This window comes from Nomascus leucogenys, chromosome 7b (genome assembly GCF_006542625.1).
Source record: "Nomascus leucogenys isolate Asia chromosome 7b, Asia_NLE_v1, whole genome shotgun sequence".
Classification (NCBI taxonomy): domain Eukaryota; kingdom Metazoa; phylum Chordata; class Mammalia; order Primates; family Hylobatidae; genus Nomascus; species Nomascus leucogenys.
In genome coordinates, this window is record NC_044387.1 from 9372625 (window position 1) to 9397422 (window position 24798).

Genomic DNA, 24798 nt, shown 5'->3' on the forward strand with positions numbered 1-24798 from the left:
TTTGTACCTGTGTGAGGGTAAGTTGTATTTCTTTGGAGGACAGGATGATGTCCTAACACAAGATATCATAAGACTTAATTTTCTGGGTTTTGTCTGTAAGTCTGTAATGCCTTTTTTTTTTTTTTTTTTTTTTTTGAGACAAAGTCTTGCTCTGTCGCCCAGGCTGGACTGTAGTGGTGCAATCCCAGATCACTGCAATCTCTGCCTTCCGGGTTCAAGCAATTCTCCTGCCTCAGCCTCCTGAGTTGCTAGGATTACAGGCACCCGTCACCACGTCCGGCTAATTTTGTATTTTAATAGAGATGGGGTTTCATCATGTTGGCTAGGCTGGTCTCAAACTCCTGACCTCAAGTGATCCACCCACCTGGGCCTCCCAAAGTGCTGATTACAGGTGTGAGCCACTGCGCCCAGCCATTTTTTTTTCCTTCTTCTTGAGATGGCGTGTCGCTCTGTCGCCCAGGCTGGAGTGCAGTGGCGTGATCTCAGCTCAATGCAACCTCTGCCTCCGGGGTTCAAGCGATTCTCCCGCCTCAGCCTCCTGAGTAGCTGGGATTACAGTTGGGCGCCACCATGCCCGGCTAATTTTCATATTTCTAGCAGAGACAGGGTTTCGCCATGTTGCCCAGGCTGGTCTTGAGCTTCTAAGATCATGCAATCTGCCTGCCTCGGCCTCCCAAAATGCTGGGATTACAGGGGAGCTGCCATGCCCGGCCCATACTTAGTTTTCTAAGGCTTGTGTTATCAGATGAAGCTGTCATTCTAACACAGCTCACCTCAGGGAATGCTTTGGATGATGGACTAATTCTCTTTTTAAAATAATAATTTTTATCTTTTGAGACACAGTCTCGCTGTCACCCAGACTGGGGTGCAGTGGTGTAAACACGGCTCACCGGAGCCTCGACCTCCCAGCCTCAAGTGCTCCTCCCACCTCAGCCTCATCAGTAGCTGGGACTACAGGTGCACGCCACCACGCCTCGTTAACTTTTTTGTATTTTCTTGTAGAGAAGACATCTTGACATATTGCCCAGGCTGGTGGACTAATTCTTAACATCAGGATAAGGCTGACTGTTATGGAGCTGTAACCTTGCAACATCCTACTGTATTAGGGAAGGTGTAGGCTACGCTAGATAATCAATACAATTTCAATTAAGGCTGTAGAAAGAAGAAAGAATGGGCTGGGCGCGGTGGCTCACGTCTGCAATCCCAGCACTTCGGGAGGCTGAGGCGGACGGATCATGAGGTCAGGAGTTCAAGACCAGCCTGGCCAACATAGTGAAACCCTGTCTCTACTAAAAATACAAAAATTAGCTGGGCATGTTGGCGTCTTCCTGTAATCCCAGCTACTCAGGAGGCTTAGGCAGGAGAAATGCTTTAACTGGAACCAGGAGGCAGAGGCTGCAGTGAGCTGAGATCACGCCACTGCACTCTAGCCTGGGCTACAGAGCGAAAAAAGAAAGAATGGACTCAAACATCTATCTGTATTCAAAGACATCTTCAAACCGAGGCAACTAAGTTCAAAAGTCAAACAAGGAATTGTTAACCAGTATTTGTAATGTGACCCAGGGTACAAATCATGGTAAGACTTACTTTTGAGAATTTATGGCTGAATGCAACATTGAGTCAGAAAGAAGACTCGGCGTTTGAACTCCTACACCTCCATTTACTCCCATAGGACTAGCACCTAAGTCAAAATGAAATAACAGAAGACAGAAATAAACACAACAGCCACCATACAATAAATACCATAAAGTTAAGAAACAAATGACAAATCAGGAAAAAAATATTAGCAGCATATACAATAAATAATTGACAATATAACTGGCAACACATATGTAAAGGCTGATTTGAAGTACCCTTACAAACAGCTAAGAAAAAGATGAAGCACCCAACAGTAAATCATAGAAAACGAAACATAACTTTAAAAAAAAAAATGCAAATGTGGCCAGGCGCAGAGGCTCACGCCTGTAATCTCAGCACTTTGGGAGGCCAAGGCAGGCAGATCATGAGGTCAGGAGTTCAAGATCAGCCTGGCCAACATGGTTAAACCCCCTATCTACTAAAAATACAAAAAATTAGCCGGGTGTGATGACAGGCGCCTGTGATCCCAGCTACTTGGGAGGTTGAGGCAGGAGAATCACAAGAATCACTTGAACCCGGGAGGTGGAGGTTGCAGTGAGCCAAGACTGCGCCACTGCACTCCAGCCTGGGCAACAGAACGAGAATCTGTCTCAAAAAAACAAACAAACAAACAAAAAAACAAAGGCAAATGTGCACAACAGCACTTATGGTTAAACTTAAAACATATTTTCATGTATGAAACTCTCAAAACTTTTAGAAGTTGATTTTCTACATCCAAGTGTTGAGAATGATGTGTGGAAATACACATTTTCAACTAAAATGCACAGATGTATAAACTGATAATCTCTTGAATCTCTTGGAAGAGCTATCTGGCAAGTGCTAACATATATTCTTAGAATTTCCACTTTTGATGGCTTACAGTTATATGTCTAGAAGGAGCAAAGACTCCTCAATCCAAAATTGTTTAGAGAATTGAGCTATACATGCAAATGCTTCCATAAGCAACAAAAATTTATGTAAGGAGATAGGAGCCTAAGTACAGTGATCCTTAGAGAGAGGGACGCAAGGCAGTGTTCGGGTGAAGGAACACTTTGTATCGAATATTCTAACACTCCTACAAAATGGCTTAAATAGCTCTAATGTGCATACATTACTTCTTCAATTAACACCTTTAATGAATATCCTATTTCTTTCTTTTTTCTTTTTTGAGACAGTCTCTGTCGCCCAGGCTGGAGTGCAGTGACACGATCTCAGCTCACTGCAAGCTCCGCCTCCCGGGTTCACGCCATTCTCCTGCCTCGGCCTACGGAGTAGCTGGGACTACAGGTGTCCACCACCATGCCCGGTAAGTTTTTTTGTATTTTTAGTAGACATGGGGTTCAATACGTTAGCCAGGTGAGTCTCGATCTCTTGACCTTGTGATCTGCCCGCCTCGGCCTCCCAAAGTAGAGGCCGGGCACGGTGGCTCACGCTTGTAATCCCAGCACTTTGGGAGGCCGAGGCGGGCGGATCACAAGGTCAAGAGATCGAGACCATCCTAGCCAACGTTGTGAAACCCAATCTCTTCTAAAAATACAAAAATTGGCTGGGCATGGCAGCACACTCCTGTAGTCCCAGCTACTTGGGAGGCTGAGGTAGGAGAATCGCTTGAACCCCAGAGGCGGAGGTTGCAGTGAGCAGAGATCATGCCGCTGCACTCCAGTGTGGCGACAGAGCAACATTCTGTCTCAAAAAAAAAAAAAAAAAGAAAAATAGAGATGGGGATTCTCACTATATTGCCCAGGCTGGTCTCAAACTCCTATGCTCCTGTGTTGGCCTCCTAGTGTGTTGGGATTACAGGCATAAGCCATCATTCCTGACTGCATATTCTACTGCTTTAAACACTAATAACATCTTAAGTGACTGGAGAGATGAAACAAGAAAGAAAAACTAAAAGCATTCAAACCCATGTTGTTCAATGTAAAAACAAACAAACAAACAAACAAACACTATAAACAACCAACAGCAACATTCACATCAAACCAGATTTTCTTTTTTTTTTTTTTTTTTTGAGACAGAGTCTCGCTCTGTCGCCCAGGCTGGAGTGCAGTGGCGCAATCTCGGCTCACTGCAAGCTCTGCCTCCCAGGTTCACACCATTCTCCTGCCTCAGCCTCTCCCAGTAGCTGGGACTACAGGCGCCCGCCACCACGCCCAGCTAATTTTTTTCTATTTTTAGTAGAGACGGGGTTTCACCGTGGTCTCGATCTCCTGACCTCGTGATCTGCCCGCCTCGGCCTCCCAAAGTGCTGGGATTACAAGCGTGAGCCACCACGCCCGGCCCCCAAATTTTCATGTGGTTAAAAGACTTTTGATACACAGTTCTATTAATACACCACTCAAGTTATTTTTAAAAACAAAACTTCCCACTAAAATGAAAATAACTGGCTCAATTTATAAACAATTTTTAATGAAGAGAAATGCTGTTGCCTTTATCATGCTCCATAAAAGCTTAGGCTAAACTTTCCTTCATTGTTTTGTTTTTGAGACAAGGTCTCACTCTGTCACCCAGACTGAAGTGCAGGCGCACAATGATAACAGCATCCTGAAACTCCTGGGTTCAAGCAATCCTCCCACCTTGGCCTCCCAGTGATGCAATTACAGGCACGAGTCACTGTGCCTGGGCAGAATTTTCCTTCTAATATTATCAGGCTAGCTCTGAAATTTAGCTGTTAGAAGTGTCTTTTTCAAATAGAGTTGTGATGTCATTAATTATGTATGTTACTGTAAAAATCTTGTGTGAAAATTACATTTCTAGATAAATTATTATATTTAACAAGTTTTGTTTAGTGCAATGAAATAAAAAACTGATTACACTGTACACGAATTTGCTTATCTTAGTGCATTCTGATGGTTCATGACAACACAGCTACACATTCTCTCCAAGGTTTCTAGGCCTATTCTAGAGATTTTTGTTCACTAAGACAATTATTACTGTAAAGGTACTATTAACTGAAGAAATAAAAACAAAGGAAACTTGAGTAATCTTAAATCTAATTCTAAATAAAAAGACACGAAGAAATGGGGGCAAAAATCCCCCAAAATTATCATTCAAATAATTCTGCATATATATAAAAGTACATAGGCAATATGAGAGGAAAAGAGCTGTAACAGGAACTATACATATAAGTTTGAAAAATAAAAGGGAACTACCCAATTACAATAATGAAATTCCAGGCCAGGGGAAGACAACAACCTACTAAAACTTAAGGAAAAAGGTAAGTTCATTCTGCGTAACACGGAATGGGAGATAAAAAAGCAATGCTGGCTGGGGGTGGTGGCTCACACCTATAATCCCAGCACTTTGGGAGGCCGAGGCAGGCGGATCATGAAGTCAGCAGTTCAAGACCAGCCTGGCCAATATGGTGAAACCCTGTCTCTACTAAAAGAAAACACGAAAAGGTGGTGGTATGCGCCTAGTCCCAGCTACTCTTGGAGGCTGAGGCAGGAGAATCGCTTGAACCCAGGAGGTGGAGGTTGCAGTGAGCTGAGATGGCGCCACTGCACTCCAGCCTGGGCGACGGTGTGAGACATTGTCTCAAAAAGAAAGAAAAAAACAATGCTAATTCCAAGACAGAAGATATAAAACAAGAGGGGAAAATATGCTAGTGTCCAGGTCCAACTTTCCATTACCCCTGTACATGTTATTTTCAATACAGAAGAGGTAAAAGGAAGCCTGAAAAAGCAAGATTGCTCCTCATCCCTTTTCCTAGTCCTGCTTAAAAACTCGTCACTCAATAATTATTTAACTAGTTAGCACTGGTTGTCATGGAAGTAATGAAAAACACAAACTACTTTGGGAGGTCGAGGCAGGCGGATCACTTGAGCTCAGGAGTTCAAGACCAGCCTGGGCCACATGGCGAAACCCTGTCTCTACAAAACATACAAAAATTAGCCAGGCGTGGTGGTGCACGTGTGTGGTCCCAGCTACTTGGGAGGCTGAGGTGGGAGGATCGCTTGAGCCCAGGAGGCAGAGGTTGCAGTCCAAGATCGCACTACTGCATTCCAGCCTGGGTGACACAGTGAGACCCAGTCTCAAACACACATACACACGTATGTTTCTAGCTATCAGACCCAGTCTCAAAAACACACGCACACAGCGAGACCAATCTCACACATACACATATACGTTTCTAATTATCCAAAATTTATCTAAGAAAACTTATCTAAGTCTCCGATTAGGTAAAACTCAAGAAAAACATCCTCCTTGAAAATACTACTTTCAAGAATGAAATCAGAAAAAAAAAATGAAATCAACGGACCAAGTAATAATAAACAATAACAACAGGGCAAGAATGAAGAATCTAAAGAATATTAAAATAGAAATGGTCTGGTACAATGAGCATCAGCACAACTGTCTAAAACAGGCATGCCAGTGACTGCAAAATCTGACTTACAAACTTGAATACAAGAAGCTCCATGTCACTATCTAGCATTTTAGATCTTAAATTACTAAAAGTCAAAATCAAAATTGATGGGTCTAAAAATGTTTGCATTTCACTCTCATAACTTTCAGTTTCCGAGAGAACAGTTGTTAAACAGTTTATGGAAAGAGTAGCATTAAAACTTTACTGCACAGTGGCTCAATATGTGCTTAAAAGCAGATCACTGGTTTGAAAATACTGTTATTATATAGTAAAGAAAATATATAGTAAAGAAAAACAGGAAGAAGAAAATGTCCTGAAGATTAATTCAAAAACTAAAAATGGGAGCAAAAGAACACAGCAGTGGAAAATAGGAAGAAAGTAAAAAATAGCAGTATGGGTTGGTTGGCATCCCAAATACAAAAATCTAAAACTTTGTGAATGCCAACATGATATTCAAGGGAAATGCTCAATACAGCATTTTGAGTTTTGGATTTGGGATTCTCAACTCAACCAGCAAATATAAACATTCCAAGCTCCGAAAAAATCTAAAGTACTCTGTTTTCAAGCATTTCGGAAAAGGGATACTCAATCTGTATTAAAAAATAATCTTAGAGGGCCAGGCAAGGTGGTTCATGTCTGTAATCGCAGCACTTTGGGAGGTTGAGGCGGGCAGATCACCTGAGGTCAGGAGTTCAAGACCAGCCTCGCCAACATGGCAAAACTTCGTCTCTACTTAAAAAAAAAAAAAAAAAAAAAAAAAAAAAATTAGCTGGGTATGGTGGCGGGTGCCTGTAATCCCAGCTATTTGGGAGGCTGAGGCAGGAAGAACTGCTTGAACCCAGGAGGCGGAAGTTGCAGTGAACCAAGATCGTGCCACTGCACTCCAGCCTCGGTGACACAGCGAGACTCTGTCTCGGGGGGGTGGGGGGGGGATAATCTTAGGCCAGGTGCAGTGGCTCACGCCTGTAATCCCAGCACTTTGGGAGGCCAAGGCAGGAGGATTGCTTGAGCCCAGGAGTTCAAGACCAACCTGGATAAGACCCGGTCTCTACAATGCTGGATATCTAACTACTCAAACAAAATAGCTTAGATATTTGAACTGCTTGACAGCAGAGGGACAGACACAGAAAAAAGTTGTTTGATTTTATCATATGCAATTAGAGAAACATACATATCCCAAAATTAAGATATTAGAACAATTCTCCCGATTTTATCATATGCAGTCAGAGAAACTTATATCTCCCCAAATTAGGATACTGGAACACTTCTCCCTCTTCCCTCTCAGTCATAAAACAGGAAGTGAGGCAAACAAGTCCCAAAAAAACTATTTGAAAAGGCACACTATTCCTCCTGCCAGACATGAGGTAATCATTACCAACTACACTCATTTCTATGTTTCAGCCCAAAATGCCTCAAGTCAAAACACGATTTCTGTTGTATAGTTTAAAACAGCAGAATAATTGGAGATCTCAATGTCCACCTGTAAGAGATTGTTGGGCCAGGCGCGGTGGCTCACGCCTGTAATCCCAGCACTTTGGGAGGCCCGGGTGAGTGGATCACGAGGTCAAGAGATTGAGACCATCATGGCCAACATGGTGAAATCCCCATCTCTACTAAAAATACAAAAATTAGCTGGGCATGGTGGCATGCGCCTGTAGTCCCAGCTACTCAAGAGGCTGACGCAGGAGAATAGCTTGAACCCGGGAGGCAGAGGTGCATGCAGTGAGCCAAGATCGTGCCACTGCATTCTGGCCTGACAACAGAGCGAGACTCCATCTCAAAAAAAAAAAAAAAAAAAAAAAAAAAAGAATGACATACTATACAACCATTTAAAATGATACATAGAGGGCCGGGCGCGGTGGCTCACGCTTGTTAATCCCAGCACTTTGGGAGGCCGAGGCGGGCGGATCACGAGGTCAGGAGATCAAGACCACGGTGAAACCCCGTCTCTACTAAAAATACAAAAAATTAGCCAGGCGTGGTGGCGGGCGCCTGTAGTCTCAGCTACTCGGAGAGGCTGAGGCAGGAGAATGGCGTGAACCCGGGAGGCAGAGCTTGCAGTGAGCCGAGATCGCGCCACTGCACTCCAGCCTGGGTGACAGAGCGAGACTCTGTCTCAAAAAAAAAAAAAAAAAAAAAAAGGATACATAGAGTACTGACTATGAAAGATGTCTACACAGTATTTTTTTTTTTTTTTTTTTTTTTTTTCAGATGGGAGTCTTGCTCTGTCACCTAGGCTGGAGTGCAATGGCTCAATCTCGGCTCACTGCAACCTCTGCCTCCCAGGTTCAAGCCATTCTCCTGTCTCAGCCTCTCGTGTAGCTAGGATTATAGGCACGCACCACCACACCCTACTAATTTTTGTATTTTTAGTAAAGACGGGGTTTCACTATGTTGGTCAGGCTGGTCTCCAACTCCTGACCTTGTGATCCACCTGCCTTGGCCTCCCAATGTGCTGGGATTACAGGTGTGAGCCACCGTGCCCGGCCTGTCTACACAGTATTAATCAAAGTTTGTTGTGGAATAACATATGGGATCTCATTTCTGCAAATCTAAACTCATATAATGCAAAAAAGGATCAAGGAAGATACAAACCAGTGGCAGTTACCTCTCGTAGATGAACTGTAAGGGACCATTTACACTGTAATCTTTAAAAAATTACTTTAAAAATTAATCATGTAGCAGAAAAAATAAAAAGGAGCTAACAAGCCTGCATTTATAAATGTCATTTACTGACACAACCAATATCATGTTATTAGGATGACACAAACTTACTCATGTTGCTCATGGGCCGCATGCCTTGGGGAGACTGCCCAGGCTGCTGATTCTGCTGGTTCTTTGCTTGCACCTGGGGTTGTGTCGGCATCTGATTTACTTGATAGGGTAGTCCAAGAGCTGCATAGGCTCTTTCTATAGAGCTGGGATCAATCTGACTAACAGTGCTTAGGTTGGGGGTAGACTGTTGACCCACCCCTAGAGAGCTAGGATTTCCAAGTCCAACGGGTGCTCCAGTCAAAATTGCTAGAGAAGACAAAAGATATAGTATTACAACGTTAATGCTGGTGAGAAAAAAAGACTAACATGTCTAATAAAAAAACCCACAAAATTATTGTTACGTGATTATGAAACATCTGAGTACGTGGATCTTGTCTTCCATTATTTCCTTGAAGAAATTTCTAGATGCAGAACTGATTGGTAAAAGGGGACCACTGGTATAAAAGGCTTTTGATTCTGAATGCCCAATAGCCTTCCCAAAGGGCTTTATTAATGTTCCGACCAACACTGTATGAATGTTTTGGAGCCATTCAACTGCCAACACCCGGTGGCATCATTTCTGCCTACACTACAGGAGAGAAATGGTACCTTATTTCTCTTCATAATAGTGAATTATATTGGGAGTTCCCCTCTCTCCTCCCGCCTCTGGTGAATTGTCTATTTTCTATTCCCAATTCTTGTTATGAAATTTAATTCCATTTTCAAATGCTGTACAATACTTCCCAAATTTGTCCTTTAACCCTAAAAGCTTAAATTTTTCTTGCTATAGAGATGTGGTAGTTACGCTTTTAAAATGTTAATCTCGTCTTTTCTCTTAAAAAAAAAAAAAAAAAAGCTCTTCTATATCCCAATATTATAAAAATAATCTCATTTTTTCTTTTTAAAATAATTTCCAAGTACTGAAACGTTTAGATCACAAGTATAAAAGAATAACTTGCCCAATGCCAAAGCAACAGTCTTTAAATTTTCATAGGTTCAAGGCAGAACATAAATTTACCTATTGCTGTTTGTATAAATAATGAATATTGAGAGTTCCTGGATCTTATTTTAGATGTTAAGCAGTGTTCAGTTCTGTTTTTTTTTTTTTGTTTTTTAGACAGGGTATCACTGTGTCACCCAGGCTGTGACACAACCATAGCTCACTACAGCCTCCAACTCCTGGATTCAAGCAATCCTCTCATCTCAGCCAGGCACACACCACACAAAGCTAATTTTTAGTTTTTGGAAGATACAAGGTCTCGCTAAGTTGCCTAGGGTGGTCTTGAACTCCTGGGAATCCTCTTGCCTTGGCTTCCAAAATTGGTGAGATGACAGGCGTAAGCCACTGCACTTTTTCTTTTTCTTTAAATTGAATTGAGGCAGGTTCTCACTCCATCACTCAGGCTGGAGTGCAGTAACATGACCATAGCTCACTGTAGCCTCAAACTCCCTAAGTAGTTCAATTCTATGCACTAGGGAAGCAGAAAAATTAAAAGGGAAAAAAACATTTATTCAACATAGTACAACACCACAGGTCCCTCACATAATCAAGAAGTACTATAAATGGCACTGGTGAGACTTCAAAACTTTTCACATAAACCTTCAAAAGATTTCATCACTTACGCTGTTGATTTCTCTTATCACCAGCATTTTTGAGGGGGAGACACACAGGACAATCATGTCTTGTACAGTTCTTCCAGTGTGAAATGATTTGTCGAGAAGATGCACAGTGTGCCACTAAAGAGAAGAAAAATTTTTTTTTCAAGAGCAGGTTAATGTTTTTACATTAATAATAGCTAACTTGACCACTTAATAAGTAACATAAATGCATTAACTTATTTCATCTTCCTAACAGCCCTATAAGGTAGCTCCTATTAATACTCAGAATTCACAGTCAAGAAAGGCAAAAAGAATGGGTAAGCAATTTGCACAAAGTCACAGAGCACTCAAAGTGAGATTCAACCTCAAGCAGTCTGGCTCTAGAGCCCTCATTTTTCACCGTGCTATACAACCTACTTTATTCTAAGCAAATGTACTCTAAACCAATGTCATGACACACATGCCTATAAGAACACTTTTTAATGACTCCATACAAATTGTATTAGATCAGGTAAAAATGACTGCAGTAAATTGTATTAAATTGAACACTTGCCTACATGACAGTTAGCAAACCCTCAGTAACATTTGAAGTATGCTATGCTAGGGCAAATAAAAATCAAAGTCTATGAGGATCACCACACGGGAAGACCTTTAAAATTTATTCTCTTCTCATATCCTTAGATACTTGCTCACAAAAATGATACTGTGTTTTGGCTGGGCACGGTGGCTCACGCCTGTAATCTCAGCACTTTGGGAGGCCAAGGTGGGCGGATCACGGGGTCAGGAGATCGAGACCATCCTGGCTAACACAGTGAAACCCCGTCTCTACCAAAAATACAAAAAAAATTAGCCGGGCATGGTGGCAGGCGCCTGTAGTCCCAGCTACTCGGGAGGCTGAGGCAGGAGAATGAACCCGGGAGGTGGAGCTTGCGGTGAGCCGAGATCACGCCACTGCACTCCAGCCTGGGCGACAGAGCGAGACTCCATCTCAAAAAAAAAAAACAACTGTGTTTTTATCATTTCCTAAAATAACGTCACTATCAGTAAAGGAGTCTCAAATTGGCACCCCTTTTTTTATGGCAGCTTTATCCATAATTGCCACAGAATAGATGCAGCCAAGACAACCTTTACCAAGTGAGTTAACGGTGATGATGCATTTAGACAATAGAATTTTTTAAATGCTTTGGGGTATAAATATTTTTAAAATTGCACATATTGGCCGAGCGCAGTGGCTTATGCTTGTAATCCCAGCACTTTGGGAGGCCAAGGCCGGCGGACCACAAGGTCAGGAGATCGAGACGATCCTGGCCAACATGGTGAAACCCCGTCTCCATTAAAAATACAAAAAATTAGCCGGGCATGGTGGTAGGCGCCTGCCTGTAGTCCTAGCTACTTGGGAGTCTGAGGCAGGAGAATGGCATGAACCTGGGAGGTGGAGTTTGCAGTGAGCCGAGATTGCACCACCACACTCCAGCCTGGGCAACAGAGTGAGACTCCATCTCAGAAAACAAATAAATAAAATTTAAAAATTGCACATATTTATGTACACTTTTTTTTTTTTTTTTTTGAAACAGGGTTTGGCTCTATCGTCCGGGCTGGAGTGCAGCGGTATGATGTCGAATCACACCAACCCCTGCCTCTTGGGCTCAAGCCATCCTCCCACCTCAATCTCCCAAGTAGCTGGGACTACAGGAACACACCCAGACATCTGGCTGATTTTCTTTAGTAATTTTTTGTAGAGACGAGGTTTCACCATATTGCCCAGGCTGGTCTTGAACTCCTGACCTCAAGTGATCTGCCCACCTCTGTCTCCCAAAGTGCTGGGATGACAGGCATGAACCACTGCGCCCAGCCTTTTTTAAAGACATGGTCTCACATTGTCACCCAGGCTGGAGTACAGTGGTGCAATCATAGCCCCCTGCAGCCTTGACTTCCTGGGCTCAAGCAATCCTCCTTCCTCAGCCTTCTTAGTCCCTCAGCTAGGACTACAGGTGCACCACCACGCCCGGCGAGGTCTTGCTATGTTGTCCAGGCTGGTCTCAAACTCCTGGCCTCAAGCAATCCTCCCTATTTGGCCTACCAAAGTGCTGGGATTATCAGTGTGAGCCACCACACGTGGTCTAATGTATACACTTTGGTGACTTTGTACATACACAGACACCATCACCACAATTAAGGTACTAAACATATCCATCACCACAAAATAGACTTGATCACATTTTCCCTCTTCTCCCTGGCTATAAAAATTAATTGCTAAGTACAGTAACCCTGTGGGTCCACTTACCTTGGCAAGACTTGCCTGACTGGCAGTGTGTCATGTGGTTTAGGACATTCTTCATTGTGCGACAGTGGGGAAGGTTGCACTGCCTCACCTCCCCATTGGCCTGTTCCCGGCGCTGGCACTTGTGAGCATGCAAAAGGAGAACAAGTTGCTGCTGGATGAGCTTGCGCTTCTCTGGATCAGCTGTATGTGCTCCAGAACCCATCCCTTGGGCGACTGGAGTCACCAGGCCTGGCTGCTGGACCTGCGGGGCTGGCTGTTGACCCTGAGAGATGTAACAATATATTTAATGGTAGGAGTCATAATGTGCTATTTCTTAATAAATAGAGATGTGGATATTTTCAATGAAAACTTTTATGGTTAGTCTACTATAAGCCAGACTCCATTTTTTGACACATGGAATTCATAAACCATGGCTCCTACCTTTAAGAAGCTCAATTTAATAAGAAAAATGACATTACGAAGTTATATAAGTATGTATAATATACAGAGAGCAAAAGCAGAGAGAAGGACATGGTAAACTCCAGTAGGAGAGGGAAGGGTGAGAAGGCGTCTGTAGTTAAAAGCACACCCAAATTAGGTTTTTAAAGAGCAATGAAGAACTTCTCAGGAGACTCAGCAGAGGGGTCTTTCAGGTTGGTGAAAAACTAGTTTTTCTAAACTCTGGGAGAAATTTAGTTTCTTTAATTAAAAAGTGAAGATTTCAGGCCGGGCGCGGTGGCTCATGCCTGTAACCCTAGCATGTCAGGAGGCCGAGGCGGGCGGATCACCTGAGGTTGGATGTTCGAGATCAGCCTGACTAACATGGAGAAACCCTGTCTCTACTAAAAATACAAAGTTAGCCGGGCATGATGGCACATGCCTGTAATCCCAGCTACTCAGAAGGCTGAGGCAGGAGAGTTGCTTGAACCCGGGAGGCAGAGGCTGCAGTGAGCCGAGATCGCACCACTGCACTCCAGCCTGGGCAACAAGAGCTAAACTCCGCCTCAAAAAAAAAAAAAAAAAAAAAAAAAAGTGAACATTTCTCAGGACAGAGATGACATGTTTAATTCATCTGTACAGCTCTAGTACAGTGAAAGGTTCCACTTTCGTATCCTATGGAAATGCTCACAAGACCAAGCTGCTGAATGGCAGGCCCCTAAAACTTCATTGTAGCAGTCCACTTACTCCTGTTTGGATCAACATGCTCACTGATCAATAACCACACGGAACAAAAAAACAGAGAAATGGAAAGGAAGCACAAGCCTCCTCACAGGGATCATCAATTACATATCAATTTAGGCTCCTAAGTGTGTACAAATCCCAGCGTATATAACAGAAGGGTGAAAGTTTAACACAATTCTTTCGTCAAAACGCCAGTTTGAAAACAAGTCTGTAATGGATTAGTACTCACCATGTTGGGCATTCCTCCACCAGGAACTGTCTTTTTGTCCATAGCAAATGGAGATAAGTTATTTGATAGTACAGTCTTTGTCTGAATCTGGAGACCAAGGCCACTGGCTCCAATCTGCTGTCCAGGATTCTGAGTATATGGTGAACCATAAGGATTTGGGTTGTTCATCATTCCCATCTAAGAGTAAGAAACAAAAGAAAACAAAATGAGCAATAAAATTTAAGACATTATTATTCCTTTTCTGACTTTACTTCCTAGCTCACAAAGATAGTTTCAAAGGAAATTCTCAGCTTCTATTAGAAAACACACTACAGCTTGGGCAACGTGGCAAAACCCCATCTCTACTAAAAAATACAAAAATCAGCTGGGCATGGTGGCGCATGCCTATAGTCCCAGCTAATTGGAAGGCTGAAGTGGGAGGATCAGTTAAGCCCGGGAGGTAGAGGTTGTAGGGAGCTATGATCGCAAAAAACCAAGGGGCCGGGCCTGGCGACTCATACCTGTAATCCCACCACTTTGGGAGGCCAAGGCAGGAGGGTTTCTTGAGGCCAGGAGTTTGAGAACAGTCTGGGGACATGGTGAAACCCTATCTGTACCAAAATACAAAAACAAAAAACAAAAAAACAAAAAACAGCCAGGCACGGTGGCTCACACCTGTAATCTCAGCACTTTGGGAGGCCGAGGCAGGCGGATCATGAGGTCAGGAGATCGAGACTATCCTGGCTAACACGGTGAAACTCCATCTCTACTAAAAATACAAAAAATTAGCCGGGTGTGGTGGCGGGCGCCTGTAGTTCCAGCTACTTGGGAAGCTGAGGCAGGAGAATGGAGTGAACCCCGGAGGCGGAGCTTGCAGTGAGGAGAGATCACGCCGCTGCACTCCAGCCTGGGCGAAAGAGCAAGACTCCATCTCAAAAAAAAAAAAAAAAAAAAAAAAAAAAAAAAAAGGGAAAGAAAAGAAAAGAAAAGCTGGATGTGGTGGCATGTGCCCGTGGTCCCAACTACTCAGGAGGCTGAGGTAGGAGAATCACCTGAGCCTGGGAGGTTGAGGCTGCAAGTGAGCCATGATCAGACCACTGCACTCCAGCCTCAGCAACAGTGAGAACCTGTCTCCAAAACAAAAACAAACAAACAAAAAAACCCACTATACAAAGTATGCTAATGACAACATACTTTCAAGATTAAGATCAAAATTAAGATTTAGGGGCCCTGGGTATGGTAAATTTACAGAGCTATTTTTGTAAATATTTGAAATAAAGATGTTTTAGAAATACTTTTAATCATCTTCATTTAATTCTATCTGCTAAACAAGGTTTGCCATTCATTTCCATTAAGTAACACATGATGCTATATGGCGAATTCAACTTAATAAGCCATCTAACCCCTTTGTCATGTTCAAGCATTTGAATGTTTTCTTATTATTTTTTGACTATTAAAAAATAGAGACAGGGTCTTGCCATGCTGCCCAGGCTGGTCTCAAACTCCCAGGCTCTAGCAATCCTCCCACCTCAACTTCCCAAAGTGCTGGGATTATAGGTGTGAACCACCACGCTTGGCCTCATTTGAATAATTATTCCTATATTTCGTTTGTATAAAAAGTAGAAAACTGATGGTTTGGGAATACGTCCTTTTTTGTGTAGGGACACTGATAACTGTTTTTTTAAAACTTCTGATTCTGACTCCTTTACATAGAGCATGCTAAAGTCCAGACTCCACACTATTCCTTGCTGTTTTAAACCTAGCTGCTCTATTAAGTCACCTGCTTGACCCTTCAAGTCATTTGACTTTGCAACCCTTATGTACTTTTCTGTTTTTGAGACAAAGTCTCGCTCTGTCGCCCAGGCTGGAGTGCAGTGGTGCAATTTCGGCTCAGTGCAATCTCCGCCTCCTGGGTTCTCCTGCCTCAGCCTGAGTTGCTGCAACTACAGGCGTGCGCCACCACACTCAGCTAATTTTTTAACTTTCAGTCGAGATGGGGTTTTGCCATGTTGGCAAGGCTGGCCTCGAACTCCTGACCTCAAGTGATCTGCCTGCCTCAGCCTCCCAAAGTGTTGGGATTACAGGCGTTAGCCATTGTGTCGGCTCCCTATGTACTTTAAAGAGTAGTTTCTTTTCTATATTTATGTTAAGTTCACCTGGAGCCATTATACTATAATAATAATTAATTGAAAAACAGCATCTATTATTCTAAAGTCAAATGTTTTACTGATAATGAAAGTTATAAAAATGCATTTTCATTAATCTTTCAAATTATTTTAAAATAATTCAAAATGGGGTCAACTTTATATCCCAAACATAAAGTTTGAAGCCACCGTCCTCTTCTGCCAAATTACACATAGGATCCCAACTATAAGTCACCATCACTACGAGAAATATTGAGCAAGCACTCAGAATAACTCAAGATGCTACAGCTACTGCCCAATTAAAGGATTCATACCAGATTTCTCTGTCTGCCAAGATCAGTCAAACGGCCCTTCAATTCTACCTCTAAAAGCACACATAGACACTAAAACCCTTCCCATGTATTCCTACCCACTGTGACTGTCTTAACTCAAACCTATCACAGTGCTTGCACAAACTGTGGACAACAGGTTTGCCTGTCTTCTGTTTTCACCTGCCTCTATAAAAGAAAAAAATCAACCCCACAGTACGTATACCAAAGCCTTTATGAAGTCTGACTACCTATCTATGGTATCTTATATATTTCCTGTACTGATTTCTTAAACTCTGAAAGTATCATGCTCCTTGAGCCTCCAGCATTTGCCTCAAGCTTTTCCCTTTCCCTACAATTGAACAGTAGCACATTTCCTTTCCTATTTGACTCCTTAATGCTAACCTGGAAATAAACACCAAGTTCACAGAGAGGCATTTTCTGTTGGTTCCTTAGATAGTACAACCTAACTAAGAAACACCTGCAGATTCTACTCATCCTTATAATTTTAAATGTTACCACCTCTGTGAAGCATCTGTTTTAGACAGGTACAGAGCTCTTAATAAAATCTTTTTTCCTTTACATTTTCTATAAAAAGACAGGGTCTCACTCTGTTGCCTAGGCTGGAGTGCAGTCACATTATCATAGCTCACTGTAATTCCCAACCTCTGGGCTCAAGCAATTCTCCCATCTCAGCCTCCCAAGTAGATGGGACTACAAGCTTGCACCACCATGACCAGCTAATTTTTATTTTTATTTTTGCAGAGATGTTGCCCAGGAGTTGACTCAACTCCTAGCCTCAAGCAATCCTTCTGCCTAAGTGCTGGGATTACAGACACCATGCCTGGCCTAAAATTTGTTCTTTAAATCATGTGCAATATCTATATTCTGCAAATCTATGAATATGACATCTTTTTCAGTTCAGCAGTTTGCCTCTATTAAAAAAAGACAAAAAAAATAAATTAAACTTCTTCATGCTATTACCAAAAAATGAAAAAAAAAAAAGAAGTTAAAGAACATTTTCATTTTCCAGATGAAATTCAGAGACTAAGGTAAGTAATTTACAAGAATGATTTACACATAATTTACAAGTGGCAATTTGATGGAAGCATAAAAGAATGAGATGGCCTGAAATGAGAAGCATTCAGAGAAGATAATTTCTTGGTCGGGCACGGTGGCTCACGCCTGTAATCCCAGCACTTTGAGAGGCGGAGGTGGATGGATCACCTGAGGTCAGGAGTTTGAGACCAGCCTGGCCAACAGGTAAAACCCTGTCTCTACTAATAATACAAAAATTATCTGGGCGTGGTAGCACACACCTGTAATCCCAGCTACTCGGGAGACTGAGGCAGGAGAATCATTTAAACCTGGGAGGCAGAGGTTGCAGTGAGCCAAGATTAGGCCATTGCACTCCAGCCTGGGCAACAAGAACGGAACTGTCTCCAAAAAAAAAAAAAGAAAAGAAAAGAAAGAAAAAAACCTTCTTGATTCTATGTAAATATGGCCAAAAGATTGCAGGGGCAATAGAATGCAGAAACAGGTTTATATCAAGTCTAGGCTACTTTTGGTAGTTACAAATCTGGCTCCAAGTGCTGCTGCTACCTATGTTTTTTTTAAAGTACTAGTATTTATCCTATGTGGCTCCAATAATATCCATACCTATACATGGGGTAGTTGTTTAACCTGTTTCTCACTAGCATGAAAATTCATGATAGACATAGTATGAAAGTCATTCTATCACAGAACCCGCATGACAAACAATAAAAGACTAAGACAATAAATTATGCCCTCAAGAGTCCTATTATCTGAATCAACAAAATGCTGGAATTTCTAAGCTGTGTTGTCTCTTGTTTATAAATGTAATGTCTTTATCCAAATATTTCCCCAAACAATCTGATCCTTCATGATTGCATGCCTTGCCTGCCTAGACCAACTCAATTTCAACCAGTTCCTGACACTGCTTGTTCCCTTAATCACGATGCATTACCTGGAAACTCCAAGCTCCTCTATGGCAGACTATGGGTTTAAATACACAGACTACACTGACTGCTGATCAGCTGGCAGTAATTTCTTCCTGACACTTTTGGTCACTGTGACCAAAAAAGATTCTCCAGCTTTTGTTTTTCCATCTCCCACAGAGATCTGCTGAGGAGTTAGAAAATAAAATAACAACCAACCTCCAGATCATTGCCCCTTCTATCTCCTGAGCCCCCCTTCTTTACTCCCCACACTAACTGTAATAAGGAAGGAATATTTTGTAATTTCTGCTACACTATAGTTATTTGATCTTGTTTCTTTCTCCATAGCTAACATGCTCCAGATGTCCAATTACCCACCACCATACAAATAGCTACCTAAACTAAAAAGGAGAGGGTGAAGAAGCCACACACAGTTCTAGGCAGCTACAAGAAATGGGTCCTGCAGACAACTATTCTTTCTTTTTCTAAAAAAAGAAAAAAAAAAAAAAAAAAAGAAAAAAGAAAAGTAGAGATGTTGCCCAGGCACATCTCGAACTTCTGGCTTCAAGAGATCCTCCTGCCTCAGCCTCCCAAAGTGGTAGGAATACAGACGTGAGCCACTGAGCCATGCCTATTTTTTCTTCTTGAAAAAAATGTGGCCAGGCTTAGTGGCTCCTGTCTGTAATCTGAGCACTTTGGAAGACCAAGGCAGGTGGACTGCTTGACGCCAGGAGCCTGGTAACAGCCAGGGCAACGTAGTGAGACCCTGTCTCAACAAAAATAAAAATAACTGGCAGGGCATGACAGTCCCTGTAGTACCAGCTACTTAGGAGGCTGAGGTAGGAGGATCGCTTAAGCCTGGGATATCAAGGCTGCAAGTGAGCTGTGATGGTGCCACTGCACTCCAGCCTGGGTGATAGAAAGAGATCCTGTCTCAAAAACAAAAGTAACTTAAAGCATTCCGGCTTTGATTAGTTTATGCTGAATCTAAAGATTGGGGTAAAAGGCAGTATGATCCAAGTTTCTTCCCATAAATCACCATGGGTCAGACTTTTGGAAGACAGCTGTAGTAGTAATGTCACCACCTGCCTGCACATCCTGAACTACAGATTCATCCATGAAAAGAACTGTGTGCAAAAGCTGATGTCATTTGCCAACAGGGTTACAGTCATCAAATCTCACTGAAAACTTCTTTACACCTTAAATCCTAATTCTTAAATATCACAAGTCTTAGGAGTTTAAGAAATGTAATGCGTACAATTCACTCTACAAGATAATTTGAGGACTTGGTACAGTGGAAGGGCAACTACTGGCGTGCGTGTGCCATGACGCAAGGATAATTTTTTTTTTTGGTAGAGATGGGGGTCTCACTATGTTGCTGGGGCTGGTCTGGAATGATTCTAGGTGTAAACTGCTGCACCCAGCCTTAAGTGGTTATCTTATCCTAAACCTACATAACTTAAAAAATTTTTTAAATTTATTAAACATTTAAAGCTCCCTCATTTGTCAAACACTGATATAAGTACTCTGCAACACATCAATATAGGTGGGCTCATTTAAAATATGGAAACAGGCGCAGGCGCAGTGGCTCATGCCTATAGTTTAAAATTTGAATTCCTCCTTCTCATCAAAATACAAGCTCCACAAGGACAGGGATTTTTGTTTTGTTCACTTCTATATAAACCCAGTTTCTGAAAGAAATTAAGATTATAACCATAATAGTCCCATATCCCCAAGCAGATGTCAATGAGCCTTTCCTTATTTTTCTCCATAGCACTTACCTGGAATACTCTAAAATTTATATCTATGGGCACAGTAGAAAGTAGGTTACATTGGCCGGGCGCGGTGGCTCACGCTTGTAATCCCAGCACTTTGGGAGGCCGAGGCGGGTGGATCACGAGGTCAGGAGATTGAGACCACGGTGAAACCCCGTCTCTACTAAAAATACAAAAAATTAGCCGGGCGTGGTGGCGGGCGCCTGTAGTCCCAGCTACTCGGAGAGGCTGAGGCAGGAGAATGGCGTGAACCCGGGAGGCGGAGCTTGCAGTGAGCCGAGATTGCGCCACTGCACTCCAGCCTGGGCGACAGAGCGAGACTCTGTCTCAAAAAAAAAAAAAGAAAGTAGGTTACATAAAGTAAGTTCATTCACTACTTTAACCCTAAAGTATTTTGTCCACCAGTGAGGGTTTATTGTAAGTCTGTCATCCCTCCTCTCCATAGCAGAATATAAACATCAGTGGCAACGACTTTATCTCTTCATAGCTATGTTCCTAGATCCTAGAAAAGGTACTTAATAATTTACCTTGTTGTTTCTGGTTCTCACTCCAAATATTCTAAGTAAACTACACTGACACAGCAATCTAAAAGTGTCAGAAGCTGGGTTCAATGGCTCACACCTGTAATCCTGGCACTTTGAGAGGCTGAGACAAGAGGATCACTTGAGCCCAAGAGGAGTTTGAGATTAGCTTGAACAACATAGTGAGACCCCATCTCTAAAAAAAAAAAAAAAAAAAAAAAAAAAATCAGCCAGGCATGGTGGTATGTGCCTTTAGTTCCAGCTACTCAGGAGGCCGAGGCAAGACTGTTTAAGCCTGGTAGGTTGAGGCTGCAGTAAGCCATGATTAGGCCAGTGCACTCCAGCCTGGGTGACAGAGCAAGACCCTGTCTCAAAAAAAAAAAAAAAAAAAAAAAAAAGTGGCAGGGGGTGAGGGGCAGAAAGCGAGAATCTACAAAGAAGGAATGCTAAAACAGAGTCCTAACTTGTCAATATTCTTGCAGCAAAAAAAAATTTTAAGGTTTTTGAATTCCTACATGTCACCTCAGTTCCCCCCAACACAAGTTTGTCCATCTGTCTTCAATTCACACTTGCATTCTCTGTCACCATCAAGGTTCTCTTTTTTTTTCTCCCTTAAATAGAAGATGGGGTCAATGCTACCTGGTTGGTCTCTTAACTCCTGGGATCAAGCGATCCTCTAGCCTTGGCCTCCCAAAGATTACAAGCATGAGCCACTGCACCCAAGATTCTCAGGAACACAGAAGTCCTGGTGTCTGCTCAAATTATTCCTGTTACAGAGAAAGCTTGCTCCTGACTCCTTGTGAAAATCGTACCTATCTCCAATTTCATCTTCCAAGTGAAGCCATCTCTCATTCAACAAAAACTAACTACATGCCAGGCACCGGCAACCATAGTGTGATCCCATTTTAAGAAAAACGGATAAAATATGTAAAGAAAAATATGAAGAAATAAGCACTAAAGTATGTGTGATTATGTCTTATTTATGTATACAGGATACACATTTAAAAGTTTAAAATAGGCCGGGTGCGGTGGCTCACGCTTGTAATCCCAGCGCTTTGGGAGGCCGAGGCAGGCGGATCACGAGGTCAGGAGATCGAGACCACGGTGAAACCCTGTCTCTACTAAAAAATACAAAAAATTAGCTGGGCGTGGTGGCGGGCGCCTGTAGTCCCAGCTACTTGGAGAGGCTGAGGCAGGAGAATGGCGTGAACCCGGGAGGTGGAGCTTGCAGTGAGCCGAGATCGTGCCACTGCACTCCAGCCTAGGGGACAGAGCGAGACTCTGTCTCAAAAAAAAAAAAAAAAAAAAAAAAAAAAAGTTTAAAATATTTTTAATATACTTAGCATTCTCTAGTTAATAAAGCTAACAGAAGTCTTTGGCCAAGTTCTGGTTCACTGAAACATCTACACTGTTGAGGTTTCACATAAACAAATGCACCTTAATTTCCGTCAACCAATAAAGAAAAATAACAGTTAATATATTTCTCAGAATAAATGTATCTCTTGAAAACCAGGGACATTCGAAGCAATAGGAACAAATGGAGTCTCCATCTGAAGATAGTGTAATGCCAGCCTTCTCAAAATTGTAATTTTATAAGGAGGCTACAAGGCTAAACTGGACTTGGAAATGAGATATAAACATTCCAATACTTGTGCCAGAGAGAACCAGCATTAGCCAGCAATCATATGGAAGTACGAAGTTATAGAATACCAGTTGTAAAATAAATGTTTTACTTAAATACAGGCAGTTCTTTTTTTTTTTTTTTTTTTTCTGAGACGGAGTCTTGCTCTGTCACCCAGGCTGGAGTGCAGTGGCACAATCTCGGCTCACTGCAAGCTCCACCTCCCGGGTTCACACCACTCTCCTGCCTTAGCCTCTCCGAGTAGCTGGGACTACAGACGCCCACCACCACGCCCAGCTAATTTTTTTCTATTTTTAGTAGAGACGGGGTTTCACCGTGGTCTCGATCTCCTGACTTCGTGATCCGCCCGCCTCGGCCTCCCAAAATGCTGGAATTACAAGCGTGAGCCACCGCACCCGGCCCAGGCAGTTCTTAAAACTTATGACAGCACAGTAAATTCCTGGCATGTAACAGTGGAAACTGCTATACAATGTAAGGCAAACCCTCCATCCATCATGACAATACTCACATGCATGCTGACTGTGCACACAAACCAAAACTGTACTTACCTTAAGAGGCTGGGGGCCTCTCAATCCTGTTTGTCCTCCCATCTGGGGAGAGCCCTGCTGAAGAGGCTCAGTCAGTAAGTTGCCAGCACTTCCCATGCCTGGGTTTGGGTACTGCATATTCTGTCGCCCTCGGCCTGCTCCAATGGAACCGTTCATGACTTGATTAGGCATTATCCCTTGTCCATTGCCTGCAGCCAACATTCCAGGATTCATGCCAGCATTCATCCCTGTGTTCATTCCCATGGCAGGCTGGTTTACTGGACTGTTCATCATACCTGTTGACTGCGTAGGACCCTGATTTGGTCCACTAGTGCCCATCCCCATGTTGGGAGAAGTCAAGCCTGCCTGTGTCATTGGGCTTTTGACCATGCTATTTATCAAACCTAATCCAGGACTGTTCTGTTGGGCCTGGCTGGCCATGACTTGACCTGGGCCACCAACTCCCATATTGAGGTTAGGGGAACTACCAGATCGCAGTAATTCTGACAGCTGTTTATGTTTAGAAGCCGCATCTTGTACTATGCCAAGACTTGTCTGAAGCTGATTAATATCACCACCATTGGTTAGTCCCAATTCTGTAGAGTTGATTAATTCATCTGGTAAGTCGTGCTCCAAGTCAAATAGAGAGCCGAAATCTAAAAGCAAAGGGAAAAGACAAAGGTCAAAGTATAACAAAACCAAAATAAAAAACTGCTCTATATTTTCTTCTTAATAAGCATTAAATATCACTTCCAAACCTCACTCCACATTTTTCTATTTATTTGAGACAGGGTCTTGCTCTGTTGCACAGGCTGGAGTGCAGTGGCACCATCTTGGCTCACTGTAACCTCCATCCACAGGTTCAAGTGATTCTACCATCTCGGCCTCCCAAGTAGCTGTGACTACAGGTACGCACCACCACACCCGGCTAAATTTTGTATTTTTAGTAGAGGCGGGGTTTGCCACGTTGACCTGGCTGGTCTTACACTCCTGAGCTGAAGCTCTGTCCGCATCAGCCTTCCAAAGTACTGGGATTACAGGTGCAAGCCACCACACACAGCCCTATATATATATACTATTGTATATATGTATTGTAGTTTTTTAGGTCATACTAAAACCATTTTTATAGATTGTTTAAATCGAGGGGATACTTGGTTATATCAACAGACTTAAACACTTAAGAACTGTACCTAAAATAAGACCAAAGGGATTGAAAGTACAACACCCCCCATCAATGACAGACTGGATAAAGAAAATATGGCACATATACACCATGGAATACTACGCAGCCATAAAAAAGGATGAGTTCACGTCCTTTGCACGGACAAGGATAAAGCCTGGAAACCATCATTCTCAGAAAACTAACACAGGAAGAGAAAACTAAACACTGCATGTTCTCACTCATAAGTGGGAGTTAAACAATGTGAACACACGGACACAGAGAGGGGAACATCAGACACCAGGGCCTGTCGGGGGATGGGGGGCTAGGGGAGGATAGCATTAGGACAAATACCTAATGTAGATGACGGATTGATGGGTACAGCAAACCACCATGGCACATGTATACCTATGTAACAAACCTGCACGTTCTGCACATGTATCCCAAAACTTAAACTATAATTAAAAAAAGAAAAAACATTCTAAATAATGTTACAGAATTAGCATAATAGTTGAAATAAAATTTTATTTTTTGCTAAAAAAAAAGTGCAACACCCATTATTACATGAGTTGCTAGCTAAAGGTTTGTATCCACAGTCATGGAAAAAAGAAATGCAATTAAGCTGTATTAATATTCCCAAGTTCCTTAGAAGAACAGTTAAAATATCTATAAACAAACTAAACTCAGGATGGAAAGAAAACATTTTAAATATTGTAATACATAAAGACAGACAACTGATACAAAAGATCTGTCATTTGTGGAACATTCAGTGTGT

General features: G+C 42.5%; 1 protein-coding gene across 1 annotated transcript in view; it reads right to left on the minus strand.

Annotated features, from left to right (window-relative positions):
• EP300 (E1A binding protein p300) overlaps nt 1-24798 on the minus strand; it is a 93352-nt gene that overhangs the window by 43206 nt on the left and 25348 nt on the right. Inside the window, exons 2-7 of the mRNA XM_030815480.1 lie at nt 22886-23520; nt 14011-14187; nt 12621-12882; nt 10361-10474; nt 8759-9004; nt 1588-1681 (exon numbers count right to left, since the gene is read on the minus strand). Coding sequence (XP_030671340.1) covers nt 1588-1681; nt 8759-9004; nt 10361-10474; nt 12621-12882; nt 14011-14187; nt 22886-23520 — 1528 coding nt within the window. The remainder of the gene's footprint in view (nt 1-1587; nt 1682-8758; nt 9005-10360; nt 10475-12620; nt 12883-14010; nt 14188-22885; nt 23521-24798) is intronic.